The sequence below is a fragment of the Betta splendens genome, chromosome 8, assembly GCF_900634795.4.
Source record: "Betta splendens chromosome 8, fBetSpl5.4, whole genome shotgun sequence".
Taxonomy (NCBI): Eukaryota; Metazoa; Chordata; class Actinopteri; order Anabantiformes; family Osphronemidae; genus Betta; species Betta splendens.
Window position 1 is genome coordinate 12,434,452 of NC_040888.2, and position 24,248 is coordinate 12,458,699.

Genomic DNA, 24,248 nt, shown 5'->3' on the forward strand with positions numbered 1-24,248 from the left:
CGTGGAGAGGGGCAGACCAGGGAGGCTTGGCTTTAAAACGTCTCACCGTCCTGCCGTGGCTCGCCCCCCACTCCCCAGGGCTGTAAACCAGTGATGCTGCCCATCGGGGAGGGTGGGGATGCCCAATGGTGCTGCCAGGAGGAAGTGACATCACGACAGTATCCACAGGGGACGCTGCTAACAGTAGGCGCTGCCGGCCAGTGACGCCGCGACAACAAGGAAGCAGCGACATCACCGGCCCAAAAAAAGGAAGGAAGGAAGGAAGGAAGGAAGTAGATCTGGGAGGTTGGAAGGAAGAAGGTGGAGCAGTGAGACCAGGAGGCTGACCTTTGACTCCACCCACAGGAAGTACAGCTTAGAAAGTGCTTCTGTCTGGATGCCGAGCTCTCGCTGCCACCTTTCTGTTTCTGTCTTTGTTTTCCTCGGCGACAGAGCAGTGTGCCATAGAAAGAGGAGGGGGGGAGGCTCCTCCCTCCTCCTTCCTGCATACCACAGACTCAGCATCAAGGGCCAACTGTTCATCTCCCTTACCAAAAAACATAAAAACAGATTTGTACATATATACTGCTTTATACACACTTTTTTACCATTGTAAATCACAAAAGTATAGAAAAATAAAATGTTTTATAATAATGGGACACTTTTCATTCTCTTTCTGTCTTTTTCTAGCCGGCAAAAAGGTGGTCCCTGGTGGAAACTGGCTCACTCCGTTTGTCAAGTTTGTGGCTGGTTTGACATCGCTGCCGTGGCGCCACTTTGTACGCCTCCCGTCTTCCCTTGCCAGCCTCAGTAGAGGGACTCCTTCTCGTTGTCTTCTTCTTGTGTTATTTTCTTAAAGCTAGTTCTCCTCTCTTCACTGTTTTCATCTGTGATGTCCATCAATACTGAGTACAGCTCTTCCTTTTCTATTTACTGGAAACAAGGGAGAAAAGCGGGGAGACTGGTAAATAGGTAGAACGTCTGATAGGCATGCATCATGAGAGGTGCTATGAGAAGTCAGGGTGGAGCAGCTTGGTGCAAGTGTATGTCTATCTCTGGTTTATGGGTGATGATCTTGTCTTAAAAAGCAAAGGCTTCTTTTGAAAAGGAAGTACATGTAAACACAGGGCAAAAGGTATAAAGGAAACAACATTCCATTTCCTTAACGTTGCTCACCTCCACACAATGCACTGTTACTAAAATGGAAAAGTTCACAATGTTGGAACAAAGTCGGAACAACTGAAAGGAAACAAGACTGAACTGCAGAAAGTTTCAGAGCAGAGAGACGAGTGTTCTCAACCCGCCCTCTTAGGCAGCGGCCGTACGCCTGCCAAAACGAGTGCTACTGCGCTCCCCCAGCACAGAGATCAGAGGGCGCTGTGATCACACGAGCAGAGGTCGGCAGTTTGGCAGCCCAAGTAAAAAGCCTCATTGTAATGGGGCCGGATGGAGGCAGAAGACGGGGAGGGTGGGGCGCGCGTGGGCGTGCGGGGGCCGGCGACGCAAAGCAAATGTCCCAGGACTCTCATCATGACAGATACTTGGTAATTTGGAGTGATCTTCGGCAACTCTGCGGAGCGTCTGACAAAATAAATAAATAAATGGAGGAAGACGAGACTTTAATTTTGAAATGGCTTTGTAGTGCATTACCCCGCCCACCCTCCAAGCCTCCTACCCAGAGAGACGAACAGTCAAATGAACGGCGTGTTCAATCAGCGTTTTCTTCGCCTCCCCTTATATCTACTGTAACTCGTCTCATGGAGGCAGATAGAGGAGCTGCACCACCTCCTCTATCTCATATACTTCCCATTTACTGAGCGCTCACTGGGGACCTGCCATACGAAAATATCCACATACAGTCTTATAGCTCAGGAGGGAGGAGAGCACAATAGCACTGAAGCTGCATATAGTCCTCACTGACAGGCAGCCTGGAACAGGAAGGGCTGCAAACACAAATATATAAATCACCTAAGGACGGGAAGGATCCAGCAGAGGGTTGGTTCAGGTGCTTTTTCAGTCACTTAAACAACTGTATCATCAGCAAAGAAAGCTGCAGCTCAATTAAGCCTCACTTCACCTAGATTAGAAAAAGATTTATTATAAGGATCAGTTTTGGAGTCAAGGTTTACGCCAGGAGCTCAGCTTCATGCTCAGTGCTAGTTCTACCCAATGACTTGCAGCAGCGTGCTCATCCAGGCTTATCTGCACTTCTGTGGCCATTTTTCTGTCACATGTTGTATGAATGTAGGTCGTGGGTACAGTGTGTACTATGTTTCTTCCCATGTTTTGGCCCTTCACTAGTTCATTGTTAGCAAAGTCATGTTACGTTGAACCCTGCCAGTCTATACTAGGATCCATCTGGACCGTGCTATAGTTATTAATGTCTGGAAAAGAAACAACAATAACAAGGCACAAAGAGACAAAAGCAAATTCTAAACTGACCACAGCAACATCCATGCAAAGGCAGGAGTAATGTTCTTATAGCTTGCTTTATTCTGACACTCAAAACAATCAGAGTACTTGTATGTCACATATTAGCAACAAAAATAATTCAGGAAGAAAGAAAAAAAGTCATAATAGTATATTTTTTACCTATGAAATTAATCCAAAAGAAAACTACTTTACACCTTTCAGACAATATATTCTCATTATAGAAATTACATAGAATTCAAGAACAAGTTGAGCTGAATTGAAAATACACAGATAACCCCACTTCATATAGGAATACATATAAAACAGTTACTCAGAATTGCGATATAGTGTGTGTGTATATACATTTAAATGTATTTACAAGTACTGTAACTTTTTTGCTTAGTTCTTTTTTGTACAAATCTTTTTGGTGGATTAATAAATGCACCTGCCAGCTTATCAGGGCTCAGTGAATACTTGGAGTGAGTATAAATGATGGATGACGACTAGGTTTTGTCATTTAAAGCATTTCAATACTACTATTAATACGAACATAAGTACCAACAAATGTCTGGACCACATAGAGGTCTGGTTGCATATTGAGCTGGTTATGGAATACAACGAAAGCAAACAGAATCAGAAATATCAATAAATAGGTAAAGAAAGAAATATTCACATTTAAATTACATTGAACTTACTGTAAGCGTCATAAATTGTCTCAGACCTGTACAATACCGACTCACTACTGACCAGAGCTATTTACATGTTATGCTTTGAACCTTTAAGCCGTGATAAGCTGACACCGACACAGTTAGACGAGCTCCTCGGAACGTTTTCTGTAAACTGTAGACAAACCTGTGCAGACTGGTGGGAAATGAGCACACTCACACGCGTCTCTGTAATAACATGACGGCAGATAAAAGTGTCATAGTGACGTCGTAGGAAAGCTGACTGTGAGATCTAGAAATGTTTGGTACAGTGTGCGTCCAAAAAACACATCCAGCAGCATCAGCTTTAGGAAGCACAAGAAATGTTCAGATTGATTGTAATGAAAATCATCTAACGCTACAGTACTTATCCAAAATATGATGAGGTCAGCAAAAGATCTGAGGGTTCTGCACAGCCTATGCAATAAAATTTGTCTTATTTTAAACCTGCACAATGTTTTTGCTGTATTATTTAATTTGATAACTTTTTGCCCTTGTGTTATTTGTGGGTATTTTTGGGTAGTAAATTAACATTTTCATGCATTAATATTACATCAGTATATAGTGTGAGACTTTTTGACGTCTTATAAAAATGATATATTGTAAATTTAAATTCATGAGCACAATTAGTGAATATTAATGCTCTATTAACTGATATTACAATTAGTCATACAAATTAGTTGGTGCATGATTGATGGACGCCTCAGATAATTAACTCACCAGCCATACTGTGATTTTTCTTGTCAAATGTCGAATCAGCTCTATTATAAAGCACCTTTGTGTAAACTGCGCTGTCATGTTTGAGAATAAAGTTTGTATTCCACTATACAGTAATGTTTTGAGTGTTTGGCTCAGCTCAACACTGAAAAGTTCTGCGTGTTCTCATTTTTAATATCATTGTACCACATATGCTGTTAAGCTTTAGTTATGCATGTGATTAACTGATGACATTAATGTATAGATGCGTAGAAAAAACCTGAGGTGAGGGAAAGTTAATTAAAGTGTCTATATTTGTATGTAATTGCCACTGATATTGTATATAAGAGGTCAGAGTTGTGGATTTGTGATGTTATTACAGGGACTTGGAGTGAAGTCATTGTAAATCTGTTACTTACTGCAAGCTGCATTCACCTCACCTTCCTCTCTCTCTCCCTCCTCAGACACACAAACGCACACATTCTTATGCATATAAACAACGTAGAACAAAACAAAGTACACTCCTGGCCAATATCTCTAAAATGTTTCAACCAAAGGCAAGTTATCTAAAAAGAAATCTACCCCTTGAGCAGATCCTATTTGCTCGAGTGGCATCGTACCACCATAAGTGAAAAAAGCTCTTAGTTGGTTACAGCTTTTAGTGCTAACTGGAAATGTTGCAGCTGCATCTGCCACAACCAGTTCTGTTTGTTCTCAACACTAAATAACATCAAAACCCAGTCAACCTAAAAATAAAACCATCATTAAAGTGTTGCTATTTGCATAAATTCCCATTGTAGTGACATTGCACGGATGTGTACTCAGTTTGGTTTACTGTGTGTGTATATTAATATACTTTTATCTGCGTGGCACAGACGCCCACACATTCAGATCAGAAAACACAAGAGTCTATTTAATTGCAATCTAGCTCACTAATAGTGATCAAGAAGGGAACACCCACACGTGGACTCTGCTGCAGAGTTTATACGGGAAACTCCTACAAATGCACAAGCCAGTTCTCCTTTAGGAAAATGGTAAAAATAATATTCAAAATTTGTTTCGACTCCTATAAAAACCCGAATGGTGTTTCATACTAGCATAGAAAAGGAAGAACAATGTGTGTTTACCCACATAAAGATTTTCATCGACTCGTCAGAGATTTCCTTTTCTTTTTTTTTTTTATGTACAACATTACTCTATATCATTTTAACATCTTGACTAAACATAACTAGCTTTATATGATACTTTTATAAATATGTTACATCTCAGAAAGTACTGTACCGAAAAAACAAAGTGCAACAAACTCTTTTGAGACCACAAACACTTTTGTGAGTACATAAATGAAATATTATTGGCAATAGCTTTGAGTTGTATTTCCTTAGCCGCAATGAAATCTTGACAGCTAAAAATAGCTACACAGATTTTTCTTTTTCAATCCACCTCACGTAGCACAAAGTTGTAATAGAAGCGACTGTGTGTCAACTAAGAGGCGAGCACTGCTGCACTCTACGCACATTTACATTGTGTCCTCTAACTCCTGGCTGCTGTTACGTAACATCTTGCTGCACTTATGTGTGTATACAGTGTAAAATGTGTTATACAGTATATGTCTACATATATATAATACAGTAGCTTTAATAAAGAACAACAGTACAGTCTTATTTTATCATTCTCTCTTGGGGTCTCTGCTTAAACAGAAAAAATCAGCTCTTGTAAGAAAGCGTGTTGCAAAGAGGAGGAACCTGCTGGTTGTGTTCGAAATGAAACTATCCTGACTGCTGAGAACTGAATAGCACTGTATTCCAGTTTGTGAGTTTCACTTAGCTTATCCTGAGGTAAAACATTTTGTGCAATGCTTAAAAAAGAGACCGCTGACTCACAGCAGAGCAGAGCCCTCCGCCGCCTTGGTGCTGTGTCGTTAACTGTACGTACTGTGTGGACTGAGTGGATGTGGAGATGTGACAGTGAACCCTGGGTACAGTTTATTAGCGAAGACGCCACCGAATCTTCTGCAGATTGGGTTCATATGCAGCTACTTTTGCATTTGGGGGAGATGCCCACTGACTGACCAGCGACGTGTACAGTGAGTCTCTACTCAGTGTGTGTAAGATCCTTGTCTCTCTGTGGTTCCTAAACACCACTACAACTATAATAACTACAGTATTATAATTTGAAAATCATTGTTGAGCGTTTTTTTTCTAATACATTTGAAGGGGGCACTGTGGCAGTTTAAGTCATTTCTCATAAGCACCTGTTAAAGCCATTAGAGATTGCATTTCATTAATCTGTGGTCACTGGTAATTGATCATGAACGCAGGCCGACCAGCCCAAGCAAAAAACAAAAAACCTCATCCACCAGCGCAAATTAGCTGCATATGAACGTACAGTGATTCGCAGGAGACTCGGCTGGAGCGTGAGCATCGTGAGCCCAAGACAGCAATCTGACATTCGTGACCCTTCGTTACTCTGCATGCTGTCATACAACATGGTACAGCTCGTAAGGCTCAAACAGTGGGACATTAAAGGAAACAGAAGCGTCAGAGCAGGGCCGTCTTTGAGCTAAGAATTACCAAGGCATGTTGTCACTACAGAGATCGAGGTCGCTTTATTTCTGCGTGGGACAGAAATGGAAAAAAGGAGGTTAGTCAAGTAGCGAGCTGACGATCAACCCGCTCAGAGCCAGCATGGTTTGGATCGGCCGTGTGAGCGTATTGTAAAGATGCCCCAGTATATTCTTAGTCAGATGACAGCGGCTGCATACACACACCTCTGAGCATGCATCATGCGTGCTGCAGGAGGTTCACATTGGTTATGGTGACACAGCACCCATGTACAGCAATCAAGGTAATGCACATGTGCATCGAACTTTCCAAAAGAAAACAGAAGCACAAAATGAATACAAAACAAGAGCAGACCAATGATGACATCAAAAAAGTTGTTGTAGAAATATCGGCTTGAGAGGGTGTCAGGGGAAGGGCTCAGCAGGGGGACCTGGAAGCTTTTATTTTGATTTAGCTCTCCACCAAGGACTGGGTGTTCGCTCGTTTTGTTTTGTCTTTTTTTTAGATTGTTTTTGTTTGTTTGTTGGGGCAATGTCTCTGTCTTTTCTCGTTTTTTCTTTCTTTTAGTAGGGAGTGAAGCGACTGTACCCTCCTCTGTATAGGCTAGCCTGCAACATCAAAGATGAAAAAGTACCAATCAGTATTCAGGTGACAGCTTTACTCCGTTTCTCTTTCTCCTCAAATTTCCTTCCTTATTCCAAACAAGTTAGTTTGTGGAACTGCAAAAGGGATTGATACCTTTGGAGATTTAGGCCAATAGTCGATTGGGTTTGTTGGATTTATTGCCTAATTAGACATGTTCCAAGTGTGTGTTCAGAACGGGGTCATCAATAAAGTTAAGGTGGATTTTGAAAGCTATAGTTTGTTTTAAAAAAGGAAGAAAAAACAGTACTTCCTCGGAATAATGTAAAATCCTAGAAACACTGAACCTGGGCCTCCATACTTCCGTGAATAAATTACATTAAGCGCCACGTTGAAGAAGCACATTGTGCCTTGTGCTTTTTCACTCGAGAAAAATCCATTCCTTTTCAGCCTGTAACAATATCAGAGATTCAACCAAAGCGGAACAAATTCAGAGAGCTTTAATCACAGCTGCTTTTCAAGTCTAGCCGAGGTGTCTGCACCTTTCTGGCGGGGCAAGCTACCACAGGATATTAGCCCTTAGATTTAGCACCATGCTCAGGATATCTAGGGCAGACACACATAAAGCATGCGAGTGGACTTAAGCATGCACACCTGCATATGCGCCCGCCTGCCCATGCACGCACGCACGCACGCACGCACGCACGCACGCACGCACGCACGCACGCACGCACGCACACACACACACACACACACACACACACACACACACACACACACACACACACACACACACATGCCTTCCTCTCATCTTTCAATGGCTCCACTGCAATTAGGAAATCCGGTCTAACTCCAAAAACTACTGAATGTCTTCAAAGGCTAATTTTGCCTAATTTTGGGGAGCCCTACTGCTCGTACGAAACTTTCATCCGCATGAGAAGCTTCTGTATGCGGGAAATGAGTAAAGAGAATTTCCAGCCTCAACCTCAGAGGAACTAATTATTGTATAGCTTTTAAATGCAAAAATGACTCCTCTCTGCTGGAGAACCATTAATCAAATATGATTAAAGAATTAGGAACCAAACTGGCCTTCTCCCTTTAGCTCACGAGTTTATTAGATGTTGGCCTCAGCACAGCGCATCTCCCAGTAGCTTCACCATTTGTTCAACACACACACACACACACACACACACACACACACACACACACACACACACACACACACACACACACACACACACACACACACACCCTCTCGAGTCCGGTTTAGCTCCCTGAGCTCCCAACACACACGGCAATAGCTCTGATATTTTTAGGGGCCAAATCTTGTCCTCTACTTTCATCAAGAGGACGATTAAAGTGTCAGGGAGATGGAAGGAAATTTGGAGGAAAAAGAAGAAAGAATAAAATACATTCAAGCACATTTTTTAATTAAGTAAATGAAGAGAAAAAAGAAATGTTTTAATTAATGAAAGCTTTTAGCTAGCAGCTGCACCGGGGAACTGTACGCTTTTTTTATGCTGTTGAAAAATCGCATGCATGCCGGAATGGTAAATCTGAGTCATTTCTCAAGCAGAGAGCACGCCTCCGATCAAGCTTATGGGCAGGGGGGGGGGAGACAACTCCCTCCCTCCATCTTGCTCTCTCTGTTATGTCCCACGGCACACTGCTGCATGCGTTTGATGGTCCTTAATGTCTGGGTTTGGTCTGCGAGCCCGGCCCCATCCCCTCATCATCACGAAACAAAACCAAAGAGAAACTGTCTCGGTTTACAAAAAAATATGCGCTCTTTTATTTATCATCACTTTTTCATCTTTGATGTTACAGTAGCTGCAAAAGCTAGCTAAAAACAGACATTAACAATTCAACTTCATCCCTTCAAGTTTTGGTTTTTGGCTGAATGGGAAAAAAATGGGGATGATCCAACTCGCTCTGCAGCGAGTTGAGTGATGCAGAATGAAGAGAAATGTAGTGGTTACGTAAGAATGTGTTAAGAAGGAAAAAGTGAGTAACTGCAGCGATCACTCGTTTTCATTTCCGCAGGAACTCTCATCAAATCAATATTGCATGAGGTGATCTTGCGCTGCATAACACAACTTTGTTGCATTTATTGTCGAAGACAATTTCCGCATGCCAGGGTGTTACAGTACTGCTTAGCTCCACTAGGGTGCGCCAGATTGCATGACAAAACTCGACCAAATCATGAATAAATACGTTCAGTAAATAAAAACCAGTGACCACTGCAGTCTCTGGTCTTTATTTGTGGCGTGTGGGTCGTGTGTGTGCTGGCTCATGTCGTAATGTTCCGGACACTGTGCAGACAGAAACAAGCGGCATTCTCATACACTTACCATAGTCCCCACACTGTATGTGGCAGCAGGGCCAATTGTGTGGTGGTAGGGGTCTGCTGTTGCATAGACTCTGCCGTAGCTGCACAACGGGAGACACAGAGAACACGGTCATTGATCTATCATTGACGAGGAGAGCAGAACATTTATGCATGCTTGTTTAATGCTCAACCCCTGAAGTCAACTCTTTCAAGTCTCTAACACAATCAATTATTTCCCTCTTCAGCCTCCTGGGCCTCTTACATTATACAAGGTGGTTCAAAAAGGGGAGTTCAAAGGTTGGTGAAATATACTTGTCGTTTCATTGTCATCTTGATTAGGCGGATGGAAAAGGTAATGAGCACAGAGAGAGGGAGACAGAAGGGAAAGAAAGACGCAGAGGAGAAAACACAGTTGGTGCTGGAGGCCTTGGTCTCTCACCCTGTTCTTGTTTACCCAGGCTGCACACTGGGCTCACGCCCCTGTCTTTTCATTGTTGCTGGTTTGGAACTAATCCTTCCAATTTCCTTCTGAGACAGGACAAGATGTGTCTGCCTTATTTATTTATTTATTCGACTTCACATATTCCTCTATTTACTTTCGCTTTTTTTTTTTTCTCGTCTTCTCAATGCTCGCTTGCAAATGAGGGTCTGCACGGAGCAGATAAGGCACACCCAGCCAAGGACTGAGGGCACCAAATCAACCAGGAATAAAAAAAAAGTGGAGAGAAGAAGAAATTCTCCTAAAGGAGACAACAAGACATACGGCGTTCATGCCTTTCACATGTGCTATTTTAAATTACATAAGATCTAAAAACGCTTTGGCCCAGTTGAGTCCGGCAACACCCAAGGTCAGTGAACAGGACGTGAAATCAGAAAAGCTGTCTCGGCTCCTTGGGGAGGAGGCCGGTGCCATAAGATGGTCAGGGGAAGTCTCCGTGGCCCTCTTATCTTCAGCGAGCACCGAACCCCACAGGCCCTCTAAGGTTAATATATCTACGAAATGACTCTCAGCAGAGTGGCACCGCTGACGACCGGCAGGTCAAACAACCCCGTGCAATGTCACACAACTGATTGGAGGCAGGCCTCGACAATGCGACCGCCTCGTCACAAGGCCCCGTTTGATGCATCAGACTCACTGGCCTGAAATCGGGCTAGTTCCTTAAAGGGCTTTAGTAATGCAGCCTGTGAACACTGTCAGCTTTTCAGATAATAAATGCTTCATATTTTACAGGGGCTTCCACGCGCCTTCCTCAATCCCGGTGACCTCTTTTTACGACCGGCTGACAGCTCTACGGTTAAGTCTCATAAGATATTGCTGAGACAATACAGACAAACCCATATTGATCCACTGGGCACAGCCGCTTATTCAAAAGGAAACAAATAGGCAAAGAAAAACAAACAACTCCTGGGCAAATTACATTAACTCTCATGGAAACATATAGGCAAGAGAAACAGGAATTAAATCACTCCGAGAGGAAAAAAAAAAGCCGCTGTCCAATTTCTGCTCTTGCACGTCTGCTCATAATTCGAGCTGCGGCTAGGCCTGATAAATCTTACATTATCGATATGATCTTCAGGCTCTCAGGCAGGGTGTACGTTATCACAAGTGACATGCTCAATCCTTCCCAGATTAGATTCCCAAACCAGCCCACATCCCGGCTGACAACGGCTTTCAGGGGTCTGAAATGAATCAGTGATGCCTCTTCAAATGGAGCACACCTGAACCGGAGTGACATCACTCAGGCGTGATAGAGTTCCCGCCGGTCCATCACTCCCTCCCTCTGTCTCCCCACCTCCCTTCCACGGACCTGAGGCCATTCATAAATACAGCGGTGATATACCTGCTGCCCCATCACAAGTAGACAGTCACGACATATATTACCACTTCTCTCATTGAGTTCAACAAGGTTAGTCTGTTTTCTTTTTCTTTTTTTTTAAGTCTCCTTAAGCTGGGAGCAGTTTGCTCAGTAGATAAGGAAACCTGAATGAAAGAACATAAAAACCTCAAAAAACCTACAAAGAAAAATCAAAAAATGCCAGACAAGCAGTTTCTCAGCCTTCACACACACTTTCTATCCGCTCGGAGAAAAGACAAGTCAAATTTTGTGTGTTTGTGGTGTATTCACCTCTTATGCGTTTCTACTTCCTGTCAAGCTTTCGGGAAGGACTTAATGACTTTAATGACGTTAAATCCTAGTTCACGCTACAAAGACAAAGTCCCTGCGTAACATAGCAGTTTTATTGCTATGTCAACGTTTGTCCCCTCTGCTAATGGGAGAAAAACACACTCTGGTGCAACATTCTCACCTGTCACTGTAAGCAGCGGTGGTGGTGGGCTGGGCGAATCTGTATGCTGCATAGCCACCCTGTAAAAAAAAAAACAAACAAACAAAAACAGTGTTAATCAATGATTTCGCACAACCTGCACAGAGAAAGGTTAGACCTGAAGGACACCAGGAAACAACAGCGCAGATATTAAGCTTTAAATTGCCTTAATACTTGAATGCCACCGCAGTGTGGCGGCGAGCCCACGCTCCCCCAGCGGCGCGTGCCCACACGGACACCAGAGGGCGCTGTTTGATGCGTCACGTATGAGGCGGCCGACGTTCAGACGGACAGCGCATTCAGGGGGTAGCGAGACTCTGTCAGGCTCATCCCAGCAGCACGAGAGGCATAACGAAGGCCACGTGCGCCAGATCCCCAAATTCAGCCCATTTTTAGATAGAGGAGGCTCTGCTGCTACATAATTGAAGACCCCACTTCTTTTTTTTCCCCTTTACACGACCCCCCTGGCTCACAAACGAAGTAGGAAGGCAGAAGACGGTGGGACGGTTGGGGAGTCAGGACCGCTGTGTTCATTTGCCAGAGTGGGGAAGGAATTAAAGCTCTCATTGTGGAGTGCTGCTATTACTCTATTTGAAAAATGAAGCCGTTCACCCACTGTTTTTCTATTAGTGCCAGTGGAGTGTGTGCCCATCTGCGTTCATACGCCGGATAGGTGGCTTTTAATAATGCATGTTTTCATTCATTTTTAAACTCTGGAGGGACGTCCAATGGAAAGTGGCGCACAGGGGCAACAGTGTGACGCTGGTGGCTGTGGCTGCGCATGAAATCAGGTCAGGGGCCACGCCGTTTTAATCCAGTTCCCCCAGATCCCCTCAAGATTTTCCACGGGGACTGGAAGTCAGAGTACTGGAGGCAGATGACTTCCTATGGGACGGCCATGCCTTGGGACTGTACTGATTACAGCAACAGCCCGAACAAACACGGGCCAATAAATCACTCTCACACATTGTCAAATCCTGCACACAACAGTGGAGCACATTTGTTATTGTGTCACCGCGGAGTGTGTGTTTCTACATGGAGATGAACGCATGCATATGTATTAGCACATAGGATGCATGTATTGTATATTCATACAGTATGAGTATGCGTCCGCTTCCCCCGCCGATGCATTTGCAGGTAATCCATTTCCACGACGACGCTCTGACACATCAGGTGTCGGCTTCTGACAGCGAGCCGGTGTTCACCGCCTGACCGGTGGAGGACACTGAAGGCTAAGGTACAGCTTCCTCTCGGCCGCTCGAGACATTCACACACACTAAGCTAGTCCGAAGCAGTGCAGTGGTCAGTGCCAAAACTAATGGCGGTAAAGCACCAGGGGCTGGACTGACGGCTTGAGTTATGGAGCAACCTGGCCATGCCTTGGTCAAGGGACACGAGTGTGCAGGACTTAGCTGGAGGTGGCTGAACGGATGTGAGGGGGGAACATTATCACTCAGAGCACAGCCCGGGTCTCGTCTATAGTGGCGGTTGTTGCTACAATAAAAGCCAGTGAAATATAGTCCTATCATGTGGGCTGGTGTTTAAGTCATACATCACTGGGGTTCAGCGTTTTGTTCCCAGACGCCAGCCGTGGTCAGGGTGAAAGTGAGAGGCAACTGTCATTGCCGCTGTGCCCACTGTCATCTTGCTATCTCGGCAGCGGAATCAAAGGGACAAATTACATCCCTCCGCAAACGTTTGGACTGATGTCAAAGTGGGGCAGCGTGGTAATTTCAACATTATCTCCACAGCGTCCATGCCTTTCTCTGTCAAGGGCGATGTGCACCAGGGCCAGCCCTGATGTGACCCGCCTGCACGGACTGCTCCAGAGGGACGCTTAATCCCTTTATCTGCTGCCGCTCCTCTTATCTCCCACATGGTGATGGCTGGGAGGAACTGGCTCCACTCAGACCTGCACAGACCCCCAGGGGCAGGCAGGGATCTCCAAGCCAGACCCTGTCAGTTGTACACATACAGGAAAGCAGGAGAGAGGAGAGGAGAACGTAGGGGGAAGGGGGGGGGTGTAAGGAAAACAAGCCACCTCACAAACCCAGACAAATCTGAGGCAAAAAATGACCTGACGTGACATGGGACATTGAGTCTGGGTCCTGCCTCTTTGCCAAAGTCTGAGATCATAGGAAGAAAGAGAGGAGGGGGGAGCTGAGGGGGTTTTAAATTTTGTTGTCGGGTTTCTTGGCACGGCAAACAGAGGCCTAATCGACGCAGGCTTGGCAGCGAGGCGGGGAGAGCGCCGGGGGCTGAGGAGATCACGTTTTTGTGTCTAGTGCGAGGCTTTCTGTCTGCTTTACTTCAGTTTCACCCAAGCAGGCGAGACGAAAAGCCAACTGTACTTACGTAGATCTCTGCGCCATAGAAGCCATCTTGGTACACCACCCTGTGAAATTAGAAAAGAGGAAAAGCAGGGTTAAGGCGCTACCCTACTTAATGCCAGCTCCCATCTGAAGGGTCAGCCTTCAGATGCTGTAGCGCCGTGTACCGCAAACAAGGAACTAAACATTAGGATGAACCTGAAACTGCACCACAGCCGTCTAATTTTCTGCTCCGCTAAAATTGTTTTTGTGTCTTTCCGGTTGCCGCGGTGTTGTCGGGAGGGTTGTTGGCGGTGGGGGGAGGAGGACAAAGGGAGTCACCGAAGGAGCTCCGTCACATGACTCCTCTATATAAATCAACCAGCTGCCATCAGAAGCAAAAGGCCCCAGAGTAGGAGGGCGGGGGCACGAGGCTCCCTTTGCTGGCTTCAGCATTGTGTCACTTGCAGTAAGAAAGATCCCGATCTTATCGCAGATAGACACCTATCCTGGGCCGTCGGTCGCCCCCCATCAGACCCCTGCCACGGCCACACACCGCAGCTGATAAGACATGAGCTGCACATAGGCCCTGGTCACAGTCCAGTAGGATCTCCCCAGTAATATGCTATCACAGCTCAACCTTTGGTTTTGTAAGTTGCGCCTTTGTCAGTGGACAAGGCTCTAATATAAGGAATGGGGACCAACCTGCAGTGGACGGCAGCAGCTGGTGACTGGTGACCAATGAGAAAACAGACAGAGCAGCGACTTGTGTATGGAAGAACGCGTGCATGCTGGCGCAGGCCTGTAGCCAGAGAATCTGAAGCCATCTCAAGTGCTCATTGTTATGGTCTCGATTCAGGTTAACGATCGGATACTCACGCTCCGTAAGCTGGGATTGGTGGCGGCGGTGGAGCTGTGCGAAACGTGTTGTACACAGCCCTCCCCCGACCTCGCAAGTGGGCACCTCTATAGGCCACCGTAGCGCCTGTGGCAGGGTAGGGAAAGCCTGTTACTATGGAAGGAGAGACACAAGACAAGAGAGGCAGGGAAGAGGAAATGACTTTAAGAGAACATCCTCCACTTGGCGTTGCTTACCTTATGACAGAATACATTAGAGAGAGACATGTGGCACTGCTTTCCCTATGACAGAATGCATTATGGGGAAGACAAGGAAACAATAGATTTAATCTTTTCTAGGTGCGCCTCATCGAGCACTCTCCCCTTTCCCAGCTCGTTGCTTTGTGCCGTACTCAGCAAGGATCCACATTTGCTGTACGCATCCTTTCCTGATGCCTGGCGAGGGGCAGCCTTGAAGCATAGGCAGGTAATGGATGCAATGCCACTAGTTTCGCACCACAGCTTCTGCATAGTTCAGACACAATGGGCTAGCAGCGAGGGGAACGGCAGGAGGGTGGACGAGGGAGAGGTAGAGGGCGTTTCTAGGTGCCGGGCGGAGATAAATGTGAGGTGAAGGTTGTTGAACAACCTGACTAGATGTTTCGAACTTCCCCAAGGGGAAATGGAGCAGATGGGCCGGACAGCAAAGGCCCAAACCTCAGCATGACCCCGTCTCCAAACCCATCTGGGACACCTTTAGCCAATCACGGGGCTGTTTGCGTCCTTTGCTGATTGCTCCCAGCGAATCAGAAAGGGCAGATTGTCTCGAAAGGCTTCAGGGGGAGCAGCAAGGGTTGTGCGCTCGTGCGACAAAACGTCCCCCGTCAATGTTGACAGTAAAGGCAGTGTAAGCTCCTTTCTAACCATCAGTCAGTCCAACAGCTATCCGACGATGAGCGCATACAATCACACCCATCTCAAGACATGATTAAGTCAGACTCCTCTCCTCCACCAGCACCTACATGTAGTCCATCACAACACAGTCCATTATTGTTGATTCCCAGCTCATCCCCTATTCATTCATATTCATCTCTGTGGTGTGTTTTGGGTGACAAACATTTCAGCGAATGCTTCATAACAGGGTGGAAAGCTGTGAATCCCCACGTCTGGTGCTGGTGGGACGATGATGGCTCAGCAGGGGGTCAGCGACACAGGTTAATATCATGTAACCAATTTCAGATGAACCCGCTGTGGCAAGGAGACGGCAGCCAGTCCCTCACAACTGCGGATAAACTAGCGTGCAATGAAGATCCATGGTAGCTCATATATAATCAGCCGCGTGTAGGCCTGCGCCCGAGGAGCGACGGCTGGGAGTTACTGCCGTGTGCAGCGTTAACCCTGCAGGTGGACACGAGCGGTGAACGCCCAAATGAACGATGCGCACGCCGGCCCCGCTGCTTCAATAAAGCTGACAGGGAGACAGATTAGTGGTGCTTTTAAAAACACAGAGAGCCCGGTTTAATGCCTTCCGCCATTAACATCACGCCCCATTAGTGGATCCGCACACATATTCAGCCTCTGCATCTCATTTGGCCAGGTAACGCCCCCCCCCCAAACTCAACACATTCACACCAAGGTGCGGGGCACTTTGTTTGCTGCCAACGTACCAGTGGACTGCCTGGACTCGCAGGGTGCCCTCTTTCCCCCGAGTGATTTATAATACTGACCTTGACATTTAAATTAGTCTCTTTTTTTGGTGCGGTGGACATCTGAGTGCGGTCGCTAAAGGGCAAAAACAATCCTCTTTGATAGTTTTTGAGGTGTGTTTTTCCCCCCGGTTCTTAACAAATTGCTGATATTTCTTGGCTCTAGAAGGTCCAATAGGTTTTTTCTTTCTTTTTTCACATTTGTATGCAATATGCATGCAGTGATGTATGTGAATGTAAACTCATAATGAGTTGGCGATAGGCTACACTGCTTCAAAAATAACCCATAAATCAAAGGCACTGTCACACCTTGGTAAGCCCGTGAAAAGCAACAACAGCCAACGTGTACGAGAGCACAAACCTGGTCTAGCCACCAAAGTCAAACACCTTTCCGGGAGGGGGCCGCAGAAAATATGAGTTATGCTCTGGAGGGCGGCGGGGTCATGCTGCACCTCATATGTCATATGTGTCAAGTTGAGGGAAGCTCAATACCTGCAGAGCCAGTTGGACCTGAGGTAATCCAGCTCTGTGCCAATGATGGGGTCATAACCAGCTCCCATAAAAAAAGATCTGATTTTCCACAAGGTTGATCTCTCTAATACTTCCTGCTCAAATACATCAAGCAATGAGCACTTAATCCACGCACTGGGGACCAAAAACAGCTTAATCTAATCAAGAGTCTGGAGCTTAATTATCCCCCTAACGTACACTCCAACAATGAGATGATCTGTCTACATATATTAAGATGGCAATTAGCCTTTCTTTTCTGTCATTTACACAGCTGGCAGCTTTTCACCAATACTGAAGAAAACCCCACCTTAGTAGTGTAGCATGTGAACTCGTGGGGAGGGGCAGCTGTCCATGGTGCTGAAAGCATTCAATGCAGGATATTGCTACGAACCAAAATGAGCTAAACTGTGCAATATGCCCATCCATTAATCCATTTATGGACATTATCTCAGTACAACCTGAACATGTCACCAGTCTGTGGCCATCTAACTTTATTAGCAACATCATTTTTAAATCTAACACACCAAGAAAATAATTACATTACTATACTGTACAGTGTATTGCTGTATACATCTACCTGTACACACCCACTCACTTTATTATATAAACTGTCACTAAGCAACTAAAATTAACCGAGGATTATATGTTGTTCAAATCCAAATCGAAGTCAGATTTTGTCCCCACAAATGTTTTTTTGTAGCCTAGATCAGTGACTCAGAACCAGGAGTCACATCGTTTGCGCCACTTCCATGCTTTGTTGCCAGTCGAGTAAAAGCGGGTAAAAGCAGCAGCCTGCGTATATGCTAACAGAGTACAACCACTACTCCCCACCCCCTGCTTCCATCGGTAGGAGGAGCCAATCTGCCCTGCAAGAGGTTAGGAGTGGGGAGACGGCGTGAGGCTCTCATCCGTCATTCTCCTGAATGGGTTTTGAGGACAATAAACCTGTAGCGCCAGGACGAATGGAGACGAAGTGTGCTGTCACTGAGCCAGGATTTATGGCTCCCAATTTCACTGATCTCCTGCACAGAAATGAGAACTGATAAACAGTGATTAATCGCCTTTATATCCCATTTTACTCCCACCAAAAGTATATTAACTGTAGCTATGATAATTTTGGAACACATCGTGAATCCGGCAAAGCTGATTCTTTTTTTTTTTTTTCTCACCAAGTGGAAAATCATTATCGAAAACCTGGTCAGTGATGTTGTTGTTTTTCAAGCTACAACAGCCTTTTTTGCCACTCATTAGGGCAGTTTGGTTTTGAAAACGCATCTCTTATTTATGTTACTCATCTTCCCAGCTGGCAAGCATATGTTGTCGTTTAGGCTTGGCAAACTCCAGCGCCATGTCAAGACGACTTGAAAAATTAGCAGCCAATAAATCACCCAGCCCCTCCTGCTTCCTCTGCCTGGAGTGGTGGACCACACTCCTTCTGATTTATGAGATGATTTGGAAAGTGTGTGTGTGTGTGTGTGTGTGTGTGTGTGTGTGCGTGAGTGTGTGTGAGTGTAGAATGGAGAACGTGTGCATGTAAGAGGGGACATGTATTAGTGGCTGTGTTCTCTCAGGTTATCTATTTCTGTATGCTGGAATGCTTTAGTCCAAGTTAAAAAAAACAGGGCAAGAAAGTGTTGTAGGTGTGTATATAGGTCAGTGAAATATTTGTTAATATGCGTCAACATTTATTTCATCTCAATTTTGTGAAAATGTTATCTCAAAATGGCAAAGTGTGTACATTAGAGCATAGAGCAGCTACAGAGAGATGTGTATTTGTTTGTGTGTGTAATTATAAGATGTCGAAACCAAGGGAGCGTTGGGGGGAGGGGGAGGGGGAGGAGTAGGTTGGAAGGCAGAGGAGGAGGCATGGAGGGGCTGAGGGGTTGAAATAAAAATGATAGATGACTGCTTTCTGTCATGGACAGTTATTTAGAGGTTCGCCGTAAAGCTGTCCGGGGAATGAACAGATTTTAGTCTAATGAGCAGAAAGGAAAGCCGTTAAAGTGGCGCGATGTGCTCAGCACTTCTTCCAAATGAAATAGTACCATTTCCCCCTCATTAAAATGCAAAGGGTTCATATAACATACAGCAATAAAGCTGGCATGTCGAGGCAGAGAGAGATACGGAAAACCCCACCAAGCTCATCTCATTCCTCCATTACTGAGTCCAGAAGGAATAGAGGCCTTCGACAAGGTAGGTGCCAACAATATCGCTCACTCAATCTCCCTTATTCGGTTAGCTCTGTAAAAGTCAATCTGGCGCACTTGGCAAATCCATCCACAGCAGCAGCCTCCACAATCTGATAACAGTTGCAGGGGCGCTTGCTCCTGAAATCATTTTTTTCTGCTTTACAGTGGCACACCAGGCAAACAATAGCTCAGGCTCCCTCAGCCACTCACAGAGACTTGGATCATCCACTGCTTATCTTGACCGTTCTCAGATTCACTTTGATTTGAAAGGAATTTCATGTTCAGTAGGTTCAGGATGAACCCGATTGTAGAAATTCAGGGGCCAGATTGGGATTGGCTGCGTCTGATAGTGGGCCCCAGGTACGGAGCATGTGATGGAAGGTGGAGAGGAAAAAAAAAACTTTTATTCCAGCTGCAGAAGACGCAGGTCTCTTACCGGCATAGAGTTCAGGACCATAGACAGCTCCCACCACTGGATTCAGCTTCCAACCTGATGAACAAAAACACATTGAAATAACCGCAACAAGAGCTCTGAGTTGGTTAAATATGAAGCTTTACCCACCATTAGTGTACGGGTTGGCAACCTTTTTGTTTGTCATCACTCGTGCTGTTGCATTGTTCACCTGTTCGAAGCAACAGTACAGCCTGCGATTAATAACCTTTACATTTACTAGCCACATATGCAAGATGAGCCAAAAGCAAGCAGCAAACCAAGATGAACAAAGATAAATTCATAAAACTCTAGATGAACAAATAAATGATTATGCAAATATGCTTGTAGCACATTGGTGTGATTGAGTTTGGCTCACCATTTCATGAATTTATTCATTTCAGTTTTCTTACGCATTATGAAATTACCGGAAAGAGGGGAAAGCATGCACCAATTACCCACAGGTATGAATAAAAAAACAACATCCTCCAAAACCAGTAATTGGTTGGATAAACAAATGGATTCCAAAAAAACAAAAAAGAAAAAAAAGAAAAAGAACACAGACAGTGCTTTGATTTTCTTCTATTGACCTGATGGGAATGACTGAGTGGGGGCTCAGCTCAACGTAAACAACAGCAGAATTAGAGCAGGCAACACTAAACGATGGTGACAGGGGAATGCAGGTCTTCTGAGATTTGACAGGGACCCAGAGGATGATGGCATGCATTCATTCGGCATCGTCAGGTAATGATGGACAACTAGCGTGTCCAGGCTGGCGTGTATGGATCCCGCATTCTACTGAGAACAACTTGTATGCACCATTATGCATGCATGCATCCAGGCTCACATACACCCTGAGATGCAGATGCCCCCACCCGCCCGCTACCACACACCCACACCCACACACACACACACACACACACACACACACACACACACACACACACACACACACAGGAGCCAAATGCTGAAGCATGGATTTGTAGGTAAGTTGAGGAGACAGCAGGCAGGAAGAAGAAAAAGATGAGGTAAAGGGAAAAAAATTAAAGCACCTCTATTTTGCGTCCCTCTACGATTGTACCATTTAGTTTCTCCCGTGCACGATCAGCATCTGTGCTTGTTTCAAAAGTTACAAACCCAAAGCCCTGAGAGCACCCAGTTAGCCACCAGTGGAGAGGAGGAAGGAAGGCGACGGACACACACACGCACACAGAAGAAAAAAAAGAGAGGGAGAGGGAGGAGAGAAGGAAACAAGAGGTGAGAAGACAGGAGTAGGTAGCAGTAGCGGCAGTGGCAGAGTCAAGTTGTAAGCAGCCAGATTAATTAGACGCAGTTAGTGAGGCGTCAGGAAACAGCAAACAGAGAGATCCGAGGAGGAGAGGATAACGGTGGCATGACCCCACACAACAACACCAACAAACCTGCCTGCTTTACCCAATTAAACAGCGCAGCGCCGGTGCCATGGGTGAATGTCAGGAAGCAGCGGATGCAAAACACTGTGTTAGCTGCCATAATAGTCGTATAATTATCTACACAACTTCAGGAGCCCGGGCGCTCAGACATCCTCGGCTCCTTTTGAAGACGTGGGCAACGGGAGTAGGCGCGAGGATGAAGTCTCTGAAGAGAGATGTTAACTTGATCTCTGACTATTTCTAACTCAGTGCACTAATAAATAGGACATTTTTATGGAGGCAAAATTACAGCGGCTCATTGATGCAAAAAAGTGAATGGTGTCACCGCAAATACCATCCGCTGATAGAGAAGGGCGAGGGTATTGACTCTAAACCCTGACCAAAATACACCCAACCTCTCATTTCCATCCCCCTCCCCATAACTCTCTGTCTCCCCTGCTCCCCAGGGGGGGTTTGTCATTTTCTTGAGTTATGTGAACTGGGATGCTGGACCTGAGTTCTATAGTGGGAACATTAAGATATGCTGGCCAAACAAGTCCCATTCCTTCAGTTTCTATATATACTTAGAGAGGTATGGGCAGGGGGAGCGGGAGCATGGCCGGCGCTGCCTGATAATTGCTTGAGGATGTAATACATGTGAGAGATGGCAAGCGGCGTGATCTTGTATGCATACACAGGATCTCTGGGCTGCTTTTTCTAGCATAAATAACACAAGACCTGTCCTTGGGGAAAGAGAGATAAAGAAATAAATTCAAAAAAAGGAATTGAGGGCAAAATTAATCCTTTGGACATTCACCCGACTGTGGTTACCCCGTCTATCTTTTATTTTTTATTTTTTTTTATCATGCACAAATAATTAGCTTACAAGAGGGGAGAGTGGGGCCACCATTTTTCAAAGGAGACAAACATATTGAATGCAAATTGCCAAAGCTTCATAGGAAATAGATTGTTTATTAATGGCCTGGTAGGTTCATTATATAGTACACAGGGTGCTGGAGAGAGAGGCATCATGGGTAATGGCTTTGTAGGGCACAAACAATAAATGCTTGTTACGGCAGAGGAGGCAGTTTTATCCGGTGCTCAATCTTGTCTGGCAGAGGGAGCTGAGAGCAGCAGTGTCGCCCGGTTCCCGAGCTCCCTGCATGCCTATATACGAACCCAAACGACTCCCAGGTATGAATGGGAATCAATAGTATTCATGCCTCAACACCCAGCCAGGGAGGCTGTCTCCTTTATGAATGGAAAGCTGTGGAGCTTAGTACACTCTATTAAATGAACAGCTGGATAAGTAGCACTCGGCTGTTCACACCTCCACAGGCTTCACCTGTCCATGGTAGGTGGTTAGGAGACGGATGCTGCAGTAACACAGCAGCCCTGTGGCAGCGTTCGCAGTGGCTTGTGGGTATTAAATGTTGAAATGATGTTTTAGATACATACGCGTGTGATAAAAAACATGTGTTGAATTGCAGAGATGTTTAGATGTTTTACTATTCTAGTCTGCAGCCACTACAGTACCTGTTATTTATTACTGCCCTGCGTCATCCTGCTGCATCGCTCTGTGTCTTAACTAACGCTACTCGTTTGCACACAGATGTTTTCTTAACCGCCCAAAAATGTTGGTATCTACAAACAAGGGCCAGCTATTAAAGAGGACCAGGTTCCCAGCAAGTGGTTTCGGTTCCACAGGCTTAGGACCTGCAGTGTGATGGTGGATTAAGTGAATTGTAAAACAGCTCAATAATTAATTGATTTACAGGGCTAATGATTCACAAGTTGGGTTAGAGCTGGAACAACAAAAACAATCGGGAGAGAAGGAAAATAAGAAAGAGAGACAGGGTGGATGCAGCTCGGCAGGACCGAGCTTAAAGACCACTACTCTCAGCCAATGTACACACTACACTAATGCCATCATTAGAAAACAGAAGAAGTACATGATAATGAAGCAGCTGGTGTTCTAGTTCACTTACCTTGGATCCTCGCTCATTAAAGATAATCTCCACATCTAAAATCTTCCCAAATTGCTGCAGAGAGAAAAGAAAAACAGAAGAGAGAAGCGGGGCAGAGATGGAGTTAGCAACGCTCGCTGGCTGGGAATTCATGAGGACGACTGGAGGAAGAAAAAAAACATTAGGACAATATGGAAATGTTGCTTTTGTGAGGAAATGGCGGCCAATTTGCATTTGTTAACTCAGCAAACGGCTCTTGAAGCTTGCTGGCATGTTTTAAAGAGAGAACTCGTACTGTAGCCGCCACTTTAGCAGATTCTTGTCTATCCATCAGTAACATATGGAAATAAATATATGAGAATCAAAGCGGTATCAATAAAACTAGACATTTAAATATGTAATGTATGTAACACGACATCCAGGTTGGACTGTTTGTTTTAAAGTAAAGAGGAAAAAGCAGCATCCAATGATATTTTGATGTTGCCTTTTGATAGGACACCTTCCACCTCCTGCATCACCTGGGGAAAACGTACGTCTTCAAGCCTCCTGAACAGACTCCAGGAGAGTTTAGCGGATCGCGCCTCTCATTTTAAACGTCCCCCTCTCTCTCTAGTCTCTCTTCCTCTCTTTGTTTGTGTACTCTCGCAGTCAACAGGACCTAAGGGCCGGTCCCCGGGGGTTAACATGCTCCAGCCTTTCGATTTAACAGGCCTGCCTTCGGATCATTAGAAAACAGAGGAATGAAAGTAAACTGTAAGTTCCCCTAATGAGTGGAGTGAGAGTGACTTTTAATTGCTGTCTAAAATGGCCGTATTATTTCATTAAAAGTAATTACCCTGTCAAGCAGTCCGCGTCGCCTTCATTTCAGCACAACAGGGAAGAAATGGGCCTTCCATGTGGTCGACACTGAATGGGAATGGATGGATCGTTTGACTGAGCCGCTAATAGGGGTTAGGAGAAGCTGGCTATTATCCGGCGCCGGCTTTGAGGAGCTGGGGATGCTCATGGATCGCATGTGTCCCTCCTGAAAGGGGACCACACTGACCTCCCCAAAAAAAATAGCTTAGTGATTCAAAGTCGCCTCGGTTTCAGTAGGAAGAGAGCCCCCGCCCTCATATAAGCTATCTGTTTGTTCCATGCATCCCATCCACACATCTGCCTCATATGGCGCTCGGCTCCATTGATTCGAAAGGGAAGTGTTGACTTGATCACATTCACGAGCATTTATATCCCAGCGTGATGCCCCTTTCTCGCCTGAGATGACAATGCTTCCCCCACGCAATGTGCAGATGCTAATTGTTTTAACCGAGCGTAATGGGCT

General features: G+C 45.3%; 1 protein-coding gene across 8 annotated transcripts in view; it reads right to left on the reverse strand.

The window, feature by feature from the left end:
• Nucleotides 1–2,449: 2,449 nt before the first annotated feature.
• LOC114861132 (RNA binding protein fox-1 homolog 3-like) overlaps nucleotides 2,450–24,248 on the reverse strand; it is a 379,746-nt gene continuing 357,947 nt past the window's right edge. For 4 of the 8 annotated variants that reach the window (XM_029160159.3, XM_029160162.3, XM_029160161.2 and 1 more), the window contains 9 exons: nucleotides 22,949–23,002; nucleotides 20,622–20,714; nucleotides 19,702–19,762; nucleotides 19,576–19,629; nucleotides 14,777–14,909; nucleotides 13,944–13,983; nucleotides 11,571–11,629; nucleotides 9,286–9,364; nucleotides 2,450–6,960 (listed from right to left, as the gene is read on the reverse strand). In XM_029160159.3, the coding sequence (XP_029015992.1) occupies nucleotides 6,916–6,960; nucleotides 9,286–9,364; nucleotides 11,571–11,629; nucleotides 13,944–13,983; nucleotides 14,777–14,909; nucleotides 19,576–19,629; nucleotides 19,702–19,762; nucleotides 20,622–20,714; nucleotides 22,949–23,002 (618 nt within the window). In that variant the 3' untranslated portion in view covers nucleotides 2,450–6,915. The remainder of the gene's footprint in view (nucleotides 6,961–9,285; nucleotides 9,365–11,570; nucleotides 11,630–13,943; nucleotides 13,984–14,776; nucleotides 14,910–19,575; nucleotides 19,630–19,701; nucleotides 19,763–20,621; nucleotides 20,715–22,948; nucleotides 23,003–24,248) is intronic. The other 4 variants (XM_055510624.1, XM_055510626.1, XM_029160160.3 and 1 more) reach the window with 3 other exon arrangements.